Here is a 12,940-nt window from a genome sequence, read left to right as displayed (position 1 = left end):
GCGTGTTAAGGAGCTCCACTGCTCAGCTCCTATGACTGCCTTTTCCTTGAGTGATCTGAAATAGCGCATTCCTGGTGAGTTTCCTTAACTCCATGGAAAATCCAAATTTGTCCTTTATTTCCCCTGCCTCCCAGGAAAGGAGTGTTAAGAGACACAATTTACACATGGAAGCCAAAAACCTTGGGGTGACAGCCAAGTAAAATTGGACATACTCACATTTCTTTCAAGCTTTGTGATATTCTAAAAGTAAGAAATATGAAAGTGATCCAGACTGCAGAGGATAACTGAAAATTCTATTCCCAGCGTGTGGCTCCTGACATACAAAAGTACAGGTCTGCTGGCAGCCGTTAAAACAAAGCATGCTGAAGCATGAGTCAGTTATTTGTTTCTCCTTGGTGGTGAAATCTTAGGCCCTTGAAAAACACACATGAGTAACAGCAAAGGGGCTGTCCATCCCACCATCTGTCCCCTTGGTACACACCGGCTTTCCATTTCATAAGCAATGTCATTGATTTCCTCAGCCATCTTCTCTATTTCCGCCCTGGCTTGTTCTTCTGCAGTGTTCTCTTCAGTGTTCAGTATTATGTCCTCCAGATAGGAAGTCACGGTGCTTTGGTGAACTTTAATCACCTGCAAAAGTCCCAAATACGCCGGCTACTCAGAAAAGGGATGCTACTACCATAAACAAGACAAGAAAAACGCACAAACACTGGCCAAGATTCTTAGCATCCCCATTTCATTTATCCAGTCCACAGTCCCTGCACTGTACGTTCCTTTAGTCCATTTCTCATCCACCTATATCTACCCATTCTGGGCAGACCCTACATATTTGGCTCATTTTAGAATTATGGGTCTCAGTTTGGGGTGGGCAATACAAAACACTGCAAAAAGATCACAGGCTTGCCTCAGGAACTCTGTTTTAGGTCCTGGCTTTGTTCTTACAGCAGTGTGACTTGGTCAGGCTACCTAATTGTGGCAGAGACTAAGACTTACGCAACATCCTTTCTCTCCTTCCTCTTAAAGGATTCTTAAAGGGAAAGACCTAGCTTATTTTCTTCTCATTTCTCATTTCATGGGGACAAAGTGCAGGAGGCACCAGTCATCTTAAACTGCCGTGAGGGTCACGCCCCAGGGACAGAAAAGCACAAGTCTAGAAGGATTCTGGGTCTCTGATGAACTTTTTTAAACTATCATACCAGTCCTGGACTGCTTCTTTTTAAAGCTTTCTGAAATTGTGAAATAGAATATACATTTAGAAAAGTGCACAGCACACAAATGTACAGTGTAATGAATTCTGGTCAAGCCACTGGTAGTAGCCCAGAGGCCACAGTGGGTTCCATCTGAGCACAGCTCCTTTCCATTCTCATGAGTTTATGGTAGACTTCATTTTCTTTAGAGGTTTGCTCCTTAAGATTTCAGTCATAAATAATACAATTTAGTTTTGCCTGTTTGATAGGTAGATACCCAGGAAGTATCACAAACATCAAGGGTGGCATACTTTGTTCTCTATGTAGTCTCAATAGATTTTGAGCTTTGGGGGATAAGAGTACTTTCTATTTAATGTCTAAATATTTCTTTATATCTGAGATAATGCTTGGGACTCAGTAACAACTTAGTACCTGTATCTTGACTGGCACTGCAGCAGGACTCTGAATATGACATGTCTACTGTGTATCTACCCGTGAAATACCAAGTCCATATCCTTGAATCCCTGTGGCTCCCTATGGGAGAGACCCAGGGACCATAGTTCAATATGGTATCAACCAACAAACCAACATATATTTTCTCAATGCTTGTTCTGTACAGAGGGCTACGCTGGCGCTGCGGAAGGCACAAAGGGATATACAACATGGCTGCTACCATGGAGACCACAATCTTATTCAGGAGACAAGTCACACCTAGAACGGAACAATGAGACAGTTGAGTCTTGTTCAGAGGTGGGAAGTTTAATGTGGTCTACTTCTAACAATATATGTACTTGTGTGTTTACATGCATCTCTATAAATGTGTGTGTGTGGACACATTTGTGCTTGTATGTGCATAAGTGAGTAAAGGAAACGCTCGGGTGGCTGTGTGTGTGTCTATACGTTCCTCCACATCTTTGCTAATACTGTGCTCACGGGATCATGTTTGTGAATGTGTCTTCATGTATGGACATGAAGTGCATATGCATTTAAATATGAGTCTATGACTATATTTCTCAATATATGTTATTTTTCTGGAAATTTACTAATGTGTACATTTCTAGTTTTTGGTATACTTATGTGCATGCAAGTATATTTATCTAGAAAAGGATCATATGACGGAAGATAGGGAATTTAAATGATGCATGGGGGCGTCCCTGGATGGATACATTCTTTACATAAACGATCCTTAAATCAGGCCAGAAGGGTCATTTTAACCCTTTCATGCCCCTCCCAGACGTGCTGACATTTCCTGGGGCTGTTCCCATCTAAAAGACACCTTCCTAGAAGTCTTTGACCAGTATCTTCCTCTTCGTATTTCTGAGTATAGTAGTTCCTTTGTCTCTCTCCTTTTATTCTCACTCCCAACTGGTTCTTCCCATCCCAGCTGGTTTTTCCTTAGTGATTTCAGTAGGGGATAGTATGCTCCTGTTTGCTAAAAATTGCTAAATCTCAGTAATCCTATTTAAAGAAAAGCTGTTAGGATGACAGGAAACTAGAATACGAATTATTATTATAGGCTGTTTGACACCAGAAATGATCCTCCACTCCAATTAAAAACTTGGGGAGGGAGAGGGGAGGGGGGTTCAGGATGGGGAACGTGTGTACACCCATGGCGGACTCATGTTGATGTATGGCAAAACCAATATAACACTGTTAAGTAAAAAAAAAAAAAGCTGAACTTGACAATATACAACCTACAAGTTTTTAAGCTGTACAGAAGATGGAAAATCTTTAATTTTAATCAATTTTTTAATTAGAAAAAACAGCAAATACTATTTATGAATCAATCCTAATTCCCTGGGAATTGGGTAAATCCTTAAGATCACAGATCAAATAAAACCTCCAGTTGACATAGCATTATTTTTTCTTACCCGAGGAGCTCAAAAGTAGTATCCATATTTACAATTCAGATAGCCTCCTGGACAGGAATTTTTTTTTTTTTTTTAAATTGGCACTTTTTAAAAAAGGTTGGCACTTTCCATCTTTCCCATCTGGCCCAAGGGAGACTCACACAGTCTTTGCTTTGACATATTCTGGGTGTGCTGGCCGCCCACGCAGCCTCTTTTGTGCTCAAACCCCTCAGCCTGCCCAGCTTCCACCTCTGCATTCCTGGGGGTCAGACACTCTAACTGAAAGAACACACATCAAGCTCCCCAAGAAAGGGGACATGCACTCCCCAGACTCTAGGTGTGATATGGGGGGGCGGGTATTAGTCACAGCACAGCTCCCCTTAAAGAAATCTTCCTCACAAATTCCCTCCAATTTTATCACTTGAGCTTTTGCATTCTTGATGAGGGCAAGAGTGCTTTGAGATATTATTGATTCCTCAAATTTCCTCTGAGTTTGCATCTGGGTCAGTCTGGAATTTCACATCCACTGGGACTCGGTCAGAATTCTAATTTACCAGCCTGGCATTCCTAACTCCCACGTTTGTATCTTTAGTCAAAAAAATCTCTTCTAAATTCCATCTGATATATTCATTTGCTGAAATGACACCTCTACCAAGATGTCTCAACCTAATGTAAATCAAACTCCTGATTCCACCCCTGCCCCAAACCTATTCCGCCCTCAGCTTTCCTGCCTCGGAAAACAACCGTCATCTCCCTACTCACTGACACCGGAAACTGGACTTTATACTTGACTTCACCCTATTTCTCACTCTGCTCTAAGTTAGTTCATCAGCCTCCTTTCAAGTCCCTTATTTCCACCCTGTCCTCCCTCCAACCTGTTCATACAACAAGTACCCCCAATGACCTCTGTAAAAATGTGTCACTGGGCCCCATTTGTTTCCCGCATGAAACACCACACAAAACACCATCTTTTCTTATTCTACCCTTATTTGCATGTTATATAGGATTTAAGCTCCAGGAGAGAAGGGGCCATGCCTGGTATTTCCCTCCAAAGTATCCCACAATGCCTTTACATACTGCTGGGCATATCCTAGGAACCCAATATATTATCTGTTGAAGACAATTAAGAAATGAAAGCCATCTCCTATCTTGAGGTTCCTTGGGTTTGACTCAGCTCCTTATAAACGGCTTCCTTACGACGTCCCCACTTGCCTCCTTAAATATCTGGTCCTCCTCCTGCAGGCGCCTCTGCTCCACCTGGCGCCGGCCGCTCTCTTCAGCTTCGCGCATCCGGCGCTGCCGCTCGGCCAGCATGGCCAGGGCGTGGACCCGCCTCTCCTCCTGCAGTCTCACCAGCTCTTTGGACAGGAAGTCAAACATGTCTGCCAGCACCCTTCCTTCCAGTCCAGCCAAGTGGTTTTCAACCAGCGACACCTTAAAAATAATAATATGACTATGAGGATACAGATTCCACTAAGAAGTGTGATTCATCAGGAGGGATGCTGGATTACCCTCGGCAGGCACTTCCCTTTCAGGACGCAATGGTTTTACTAGGAAAACTTACAATACAAACTTAGACTTGAGAAAGCGGATTGTTCAGCAATGGATGATCGTTTAGCAAAACATTAGTTAGCATCCACACAATTTTTTTTTTCCTTTCAATTTTATCCAGAAGGTAAAGTGCTTCTGTCTCCCCAGACATGAAGGGAAATGTCAAGGTTTTGATTAAAAGATAATATTGGAGTTCAAAAAAATAGAATCTCCTAGAAATTCACTCATGATACCTTTTAATTTTTCAATGCTTGGTCCTTTAACACCAAGTTTTCAAGCTTTTCAGTAACATGAAAGTAGAAAACCTTGGTACTTTTTATTAATTTAAGTAACTTCAAAGTCATTAAGAACTGCCTTTGAAACAGAGTAGGAAATAAGCCTACATGTCTATATAGTCACTGAGGTAGCTGGGGCCCAGAGTTCCTGGCCAGGAATAAGCCACTGTGTTTATTTATGGATCCCTTTGTCCTGGCTTTGGCACAATGAGAATAAAAGTGTTTAAGAAGCCTGTACTGTGTTCCTGCTCCTAGCCTCAGTGGTAAGGGGGAAAGGCTCTTCTCCCAGACACTTGCTGCTCTCACACTGACGATTCCCCTTGATATAAGAGAGGGAGAAAATGAGAGGATCAGAGCTGCTATAGGTACGCGAGACGCCCACTGCCCCAGATGCCTGCATCCCACAGGCGTAGCCAGGAGCAGCCGAAGGTAAACAGGGCGCGTCTGTGGCTATGTGACAGCTCTTCCCATTAATTCCTCTCTTAGCTCTTAGCCGTCATCATGTCTATCAGTCAAGTATTTATCCACTCAATGGGATAGATGAATTAAAAACTCTGGATTGTCTTAGCTATAGCCGCTCAAGTCTATAATCAGAAACCTTGAAGGGGCCAAAGCGGGCATTCTTGCATCCAGGTCCTGGGCATTCCACTGCCTGAGCATTCTGCTCTCTCTCTGAACAGATGTGCAGCTCGTTTCCATCATATCCAGGGCTCCAGGGCCCCCAGATTCAGAGACTCCAGCGACTACATTCTCCTCTTCCTTCTCTGGTCCCTTGGCTGGGTCTCACCATCTGTGGCTTTCTTCTTCCCTCCCCTAAACCAGCCCCCATCACTCAGAGAGCACTCTCAGCCCTGCTGTCGCATGAAGGGAGCACAGGGATGCTCGCTTCAGAGCTGCTGACCATTTGTGCCCAGTTCACAGCACCAGAGCTGTGTGTGTCACTAAAGGTGGGTAATATTAACTTTGCTGTACGTCTACTTCCTTACAACACGTTGCAAATTGATTCTTTTCACATTGATTTACAGATAAGTGGGAGAGACAGTAAAAGTATACCTCCACTTTAGTCAATGTTAAATACTGTGTATATATACACAAACACCAGCAGAAAGTAGGAAACACATTTCCAGTTGTTGGGTTAGACCTGCAATCACCAGCTACTGTCAGTCACACAGAGCTCAGAGAACCTGAGGAAAGTCACAGAATAACACATTAATATATTTAATGTGCAGTTTAAGGAGCATGAGCTATGTACAGCTCCAAAACTCATACATGAGTGTGGACAGTTTTTAAAATCTCATTTCTCACTTTTTCTTATTGCTTTCAGCATTTATTCATTCTACTTAGCTTCCACTGAAATGTAATAGAGTCACTAAATAGTTAAGAAAAATTGGAAAAGAAAACCTTTTAAAACAGTGAAGCTTTTTTCCTTTCCTTTTTGCGAATTAAAAAAAAAGAAAAGCACATTCAACTCAGGGAGGATACAGTCCATTCAAATTGTGGACTGTCGTACCACTGGTGAAAAATGCTGGGATTGTGGGGGGTGTTTCTTCTACATCACCTCATCTGTTGTTTGCACAGTAATAAAAATCAAGGGTGAAAATGGGAGAAGAAAGGAGAGGAAAGAACCTTGTGCTCGTGCAAGTTCCTCTGCCGCTGCAGGGCCAGGGTCACCTGCTTCTCCGCTTTCTTCACCAGCCTGTCATCTTCTTGCAGTGCGTGGCTGGTGCGCAGCTCCTGGATCAACTCCAGTCGCTTCTCTTTACCTTCAAACATCTGTATCAAATCAAATCAGAGACCCATAAATCAGCATTACCAGTGCAAGCACAAGGCCTTGCAGGCAGTGATCGGTGAGGCGCTCATGAACCGCGGGTTCTGCTCCACCATTCAGGGCCATGCACCAGGTGTATGCCACCGAGCCAGGCGTCAGCCCTGTTTTCTAAAGCTCCTTCAGCTATTCAGGCAGACAGGAACTCAACTATCAGGTAACCGTTGACTGAATTTCTTAAAATGCCTCTCAAAGACAAGGTGACAATTCTAGGGTCATGTTAAGAAACTGGAACCTTCCCTTCGTTTCCTGGCTCTTCCCCTAAGAAGCCTGGGGGGTATTTTTCATTGTCATTTTTCTTTTCTGAGAGATCTGCTCCTGGTCTGGAACACACAATCTGCTGTCTGAACTTCACTGCGGCGTTTCTCCTGCAGAAATACTGGCAGGACAGGGAATAGCGGTGAACACAAGACGCTCATCCAGCCTCCCTGGACTGACTCACCATAACTGAGTCTCTTAAGTTATAGCTGTCTGGGGAAGAAAAAATGTTTTAGCTGAGGCTTTACAATAGTCCCTTTTTAAACTTAAGAAGCACAATGATCTGACTAAGGCTTTACGGTCAGGAAGACCAGAGTTGAATTTGCTGGCACTTAACATAATCTCATTCAGGCTCGTATTACTCACCTATAAAATGGGTAATTGATAGAAAAAAAATATGCTGATATATGTAGAGCAAAGAATATATAATGTGAGCATACACTAAGAGTTCAAAACTATAGTTATTTATTTACTTAGCTATTTCATTTATTATTCATGCATTGCTAGCTAATATACAAACTCAGATTATTATGACTGTGGAAAATTAGAGAATCCACTTAGTTTGCAATGCTTAATAGTCAAAATTCATGTATGAAAACTGCTGGATTCAGCAGTTCCATGGACGACACTAGCTTCACACTGCTTTGGTTACACACAGGAAACAGCAGGTGGCTCCTTTCTTTCCTTGATACTGCGCCACTCACTTGGGCCAGCTATGGCAGGAAAAGGGAAAGAGTAGGTAACTCAACAGCATCGTTCCACAGGACAGCAGGGTGTGGGAGGCAATTCACCCCAAGGAAACAAGCACAGGTGCACTCTGTGAATCTGGCCTCAAAGGAGAAGAACAGGACCAGGGTCCACCCTACACACCATGTTTTGAACAACTCTGCCCCGGAGCAACTTTTGAAGGTAGATCACAGCCATTTCTATATCTTCTTCTTCCTAAAAAAACAAAGAGAGAATGAAGCAGCTTGAGAACTGCAGCAGTTGGCATCAAATACTTTTTTGAAGATTTATATCTAGCAAAAAAGCTAGACATCAGAAGGATTTAAAGAGAAGCAAAAAATCACCCTTCTTTGAACATATAGGACTTTAAACATGACATTAAAGTATTGTCAAAATTCATTATATTTTTCATGATAAGATCTCATTGGTAAATTATATCAAAAGCAAAAAATTCACCCACTGTCATGCTATCCTTACAAGTTAAGCCATTTTCATTTTTTCTATATTCCTTTCCAACAAAATCTTTCTTGAAGCAGTACGTATTGTTAATAACAACCCTTTTGCAATAGTTTTTTTTTTTTTCATGTTTAATCATGAGTAGACAAAGAATGCAGGCTTCCCTGGTGGGTCAGTGGTAAAGAATCTACCTGTCAATGCAGGAGATGTAGGAGACAAGGGTTTGATCCCTGGGAGAAGGGAGAAGATCCCCTGGAGAAGGAAACGGCAACCCTCTCCAGTATTCTTGTCAGAGAAATCCCATGAACAGAGGAGCCTGGCAGGCTACAGTCCATGGAGTTGAAAAGGTCAGACACAACTTAGTGATTGAGCATGAACATGAGACAAAGAATGCAGATGGGGTACATTGGAGTCAAAAATGAGGTGCTTTTCAGAAGAATTTAGCTAAACTGGTAAAATCAGAATATAATGGACAAAATCAGCAATCTACAAAAGTCACCTTAAATAAGTATGTGTACAGGCAAAAAGAGCAGAGTCTACAAATTAAAGCCCCTCTGAATGCAAAAGACATCAATAGTGGAATCAATGGCATTAACACTTGTGAAAGACATGTTAACCACAGGCAGTGGTCAGCACAAAGTCTAGAAGAGAGGATGCTGCCCAGAAGTGCATTGTGGCCAGTCAGCAGGAACATTCCCACTCCTCCAGAGATCTCAGAGCCATTGGAGGTGCTAGTGAGGTCTCCCATCAACTCCCCCGCTCTGGCAAAGCACAACCTTATGTGCAGTTTGGCTTTGTGTGAGAATGTCCCTGTGTTGGGAGAGAACAAGCTGACTTCCCGAGAGCAACATCCTGATATACCAGGCAGTTATAGTTCTCTCAGTAAAGTATGTTGTTGTTGTTCAGTTGCTAAGTTGTGTCAACTCTTTGCAATCCCATGGACTGCAGGATGCCAGGCCCCTGTCCTTCACCATCTCCCGGAGTTTGCTCAGACTCATGTCCCGTGAGTTGGTGATGCTATCTAACTATCTCATCCTTTGCTGCCCTCTTCTCCTTTTGGCTGCAATCTTTCCGACATCAGGGTCTTTCCCAGTGACTTCGCTCTTTGCATCAGGTGGCCAAAGTATTGGAGTTTTAACTTTAGCATCAGTCCTTCCAATGAATATTCAGAGTTGCTTTCCTTTAGGACAGACAGGTTTGATCTCTGTGTAGTCCAAGGGACTCTCAAGAGTCTTTTCCAGCACCATAGTGCAAAAGCATCAATTCTTCAGTGCTCAACCTTCTTTATGGTCTAACTTTCACATCTGTACATGACTACTAGAAAAACCATAGCTTTGACTATAAATAACAAACTTGCAAATTTGTGGCATCTCCAGCAGTTTCTTGTGAGTTTTCTGAGTCAGTCCTTTAAATCCTAATCAACTCTGGAAATGCTGACTAAACTGAGTGTGGGGGCCCTGAGAAGGTAAGGCACAGCCCTGGAGTCAGAGTGAGCTCTCTGGCCAATCTTAACCCAGAAGCTGGCCTGTCTTGATGATTCCTTGCTAATTCCAGCTATCATCAACCACTTCATGTGGGAATACAGTTACAGTATCTGATCATCATTCTATCTTCTTGTTCGACATACATCAGGATTACCTTCTGATGCCTATTTTTCTTGGGAAGATTTCATTCTTTGTGTTTTTATTCTTGAAAAGGACTGGATTTAGATTTCATTTTGCTTTTTTTTTCCTGTGTGCATTTTAAATATAAGGATAAAGGAAATGTAATTCAGATCTTGGGAAATGAACATGGTTATATTAGGTTTGTTTTTAACCCAAACTATCTGGAGAACAAACAAATAGCGAAGCTGAATTTAGCTTTTCAAATTAAAAAAGCCTCAAACTTACATTGGAACTCATCTCCAGGGTTGGAGTTGGAAGTCGAGGTTGAGGTACTGGCTTTCTTTGAAGAAAACGCATAGGTTTCTTTGCTTCGAAATCCTTATTCTTCTTTTCCAACAGTGCCTGAAATAACACCAGTGTCTGACAATGATATGTCAATATACGTTCATCAACTGTAACAAGTGTACTGCTCTGGTGGTGGATATTGATAATGGGGAAGGTTATACGTATGTGGGAATAAGAAAGTATCTCTACCTTCCTCTTAATTTAGCTGTGAATCTAAAATTGCTCTGAAAAGTGAAGTCTTTAAAAAAAAAAATCAGTGTCATTTCTTACATCTGTATTTTTTCCTACTACCAGATCAGTCAGAAACAATCTTCTCTACGGCCATGCTAGGACAGTTTGAGAAAGTACAAACCAGGGTGCACCTATGATATTCCATGAGTAAGTTAACCACTAAACAAACATGAAACATTCTGGATGCGTCCATTTTAATGAAACGTTTTAGAGACTTTTAAAATGTTTTTGAGTTTTTAAAAGGTTCTATGATGTGTGTATGCAAGCAAATCCCCCAACTTCTGTTCTTGCACATAAGCTAATCTGCTGTTTTAAATGACTTGCCTGGGGCAATAGAAAATTGTCCTGTGCAGTGTCTGACTGAAACATAGAATATATTTTATTGTAATGGGGGAAATGAAGAGTATTAATTGGCAATTGTTTTCAAGTGAAGACAGCTTGACTTTGGGCTTGAAGCCAAGCACATCAAATTTTTTAAATCTGGTTCCTTGTGAAAGAATGTGTTTCTATTTCAACATGCATTATATATATATATATACACATACATTTTACTTTTGATCATCAAAAAATCCTGACAGAATTATACATAAGGTTTTGTTCATTGGTTCCATTTTCAGACATAGGGGGATGTTTTTAGCTTAAAAGTATCAAAAAATGTGATCTCTGTGATTTTAAATTTTAAAACCACACTTTAATTACTTTTTCATCATTTAATAATTTTTACACTATTTTTCCACAAAAACATAAATAAGTGACAAAACAAACACTAAGTCAAGAGTTAAGATTTATAAAAAATATGCTAATTATGAGTAAAATTTGGAGCCACATCCAATTACCATGGCTGTAATGGAGGCTCTGAGTTTCTTGAAAATAAATCTGATGGCAAATATATATATATAACAGCTCTATAATAGCCAAAACTACCGGATCAACAGGAAGCAGCAGTGGTTTAAAAGTAGAGTTGACCCTTGAATGACATAGGTTTGAACTGCATGGATCCACTTATATACAGATTTTTTTTCAATAAATATATTGGAAAATTTTTTGGAGATTTTTGACAATTTGAAGAAACTTCCATATGAACCACACAGCCCAGAAATATAGAAAAAGTCAGGTATGTCATGAATGCATAAAATATTTGTAGCTATTATTCTGTGTTATCCCTTTGTTGTTGTTCAGTCGCTAAGTCATGTCTGACTCTTTGCAACCCCATGGACTGCATCACACCAGGTTTCCCTGTCTTTCACCATCTCCTAGAGATTGCTCAAACTCTTGTGCATTGAGTCATTGTTGCCATCCAACCATCTTATCCTCTGTCACCCCCTTCTCCTCCTGCCCTCAATCTTTCCCAAGACTACACACAAATCTATTATGAAAAGTTAAAGTTTATTGAACTTATGCACACAGACACTTACAGACCATACATGATGCCATTCAAAGTCAAGAGAAACGTAAACAAAGATGCAATATTAAATGATAACTGCACAAAGCTGTAGGACATACTATACTACTATAATAAATTCATAACTAACTCCTGTTGCTTTTGCTATGAACTTAAGTGTTGTGACAAACCTAGAGGCATTAAAAAGCAGAGACATTACTTTGCCTTCAAAGGTCCATATAGTCACAGCTATGGCTTTTCCAGGAGTCAAGTATGGATGTGAGAGTCAGACCATACAGAAGGCTGAGTGCTGAAGAATTGATGCTTTTGAATTGCGGTGCTGGAGAAGACACTTGAAGAGTCCCTGGAACAGCAAGGAGATCAAGCCAGTCAATCCTAAAAGAAATCAACCCTGAATATTCACTGGAAGGACTGAGACTGAGGCTAAAGCTTCAATACTTTGGTCACCTGATGTGAAGAGCTGACTCACTGGAAAAGACCCTGATGTTGGGAAAGATTGAAGGCAGAGGAGAAGGGGACGATAGAGGACAAGATGGTTGGATGGCATCACCAATTCAATGGACATGAGTTTGAGCAAGCTCCAGGAGATGGTGAAGGACAGGGAAACCTGGTGTTCTGCAGTCTACGGAGTCACAAAGAGTCGGACATGACTGAGCGACTGAACAACAAGCATTGTGAGTGTCCACTTAAAATGTAAGGTGATGCCAAGCATCTGAAGGAGAAATTCGTCTCTGCAATAACCTGCATGTCATGGTAACAAGTGATCTCTAGCAGTTCTTGTATATTTTTCACTGTGTTTAGTGCAATACCATAAACCTTGAATAACAATATGGGACCCATATGAAATGCCACTAGTGATGCTGGGTTTGCTCCCAAGAAGGAGAGAAAAGTCATGATATTAACAAGAAAAAGGTGAAGTGCTTTATATTCACCATAAATGGAGGCTTGCAGCCGCAGTTCCCCACCATTTCAGGATAAATGAATCTAGTGTTAGGACCACTGTGAAAAAAGAAAAGGAAATTCAAGAAGCCATGGTTACAAGCAGATTGAAAACCTTGCACCATTTGCAAAACACCTTATCTCATGTTGAAAATGAAGCTTTCATGTGGATGCAGGATTGCTATAAGAAAGGCACACTTGGACTTCCCTGGTGGTTCAGTGGGTTAAGAATCTGCCTGCCAGTACAGGGATTATAGGTTCAATCCCTGGTCCAAGAAGATTCCACCTGCC

General features: G+C 41.4%; 1 protein-coding gene across 5 annotated transcripts in view; it reads right to left on the bottom strand.

Annotated features, from left to right (window-relative positions):
* The window catches only part of CFAP91 (cilia and flagella associated protein 91), a 98,593-nt gene that overhangs the window by 29,389 nt on the left and 56,264 nt on the right, over nucleotides 1-12,940 (bottom strand). For all 5 annotated transcript variants that reach the window (XR_006056139.2, XM_004002950.6, XM_042231870.2 and 2 more), the window contains 5 exons: nucleotides 10,018-10,134; nucleotides 7,817-7,888; nucleotides 6,490-6,636; nucleotides 4,250-4,471; nucleotides 482-630 (listed from right to left, as the gene is read on the bottom strand). Coding sequence is in view for 4 of the 5 variants with exons in the window: in XM_004002950.6 (XP_004002999.1) it covers nucleotides 482-630; nucleotides 4,250-4,471; nucleotides 6,490-6,636; nucleotides 7,817-7,888; nucleotides 10,018-10,134 (707 nt within the window). In the remaining variant the exon portion in view is untranslated. The remainder of the gene's footprint in view (nucleotides 1-481; nucleotides 631-4,249; nucleotides 4,472-6,489; nucleotides 6,637-7,816; nucleotides 7,889-10,017; nucleotides 10,135-12,940) is intronic.

This window comes from Ovis aries, chromosome 1 (assembly GCF_016772045.2).
Source record: "Ovis aries strain OAR_USU_Benz2616 breed Rambouillet chromosome 1, ARS-UI_Ramb_v3.0, whole genome shotgun sequence".
Taxonomy (NCBI): Eukaryota; Metazoa; Chordata; class Mammalia; order Artiodactyla; family Bovidae; genus Ovis; species Ovis aries.
Note: the sequence above shows the minus strand (reverse complement) of the source record. Positions and strands in the feature narration are given on the sequence as shown.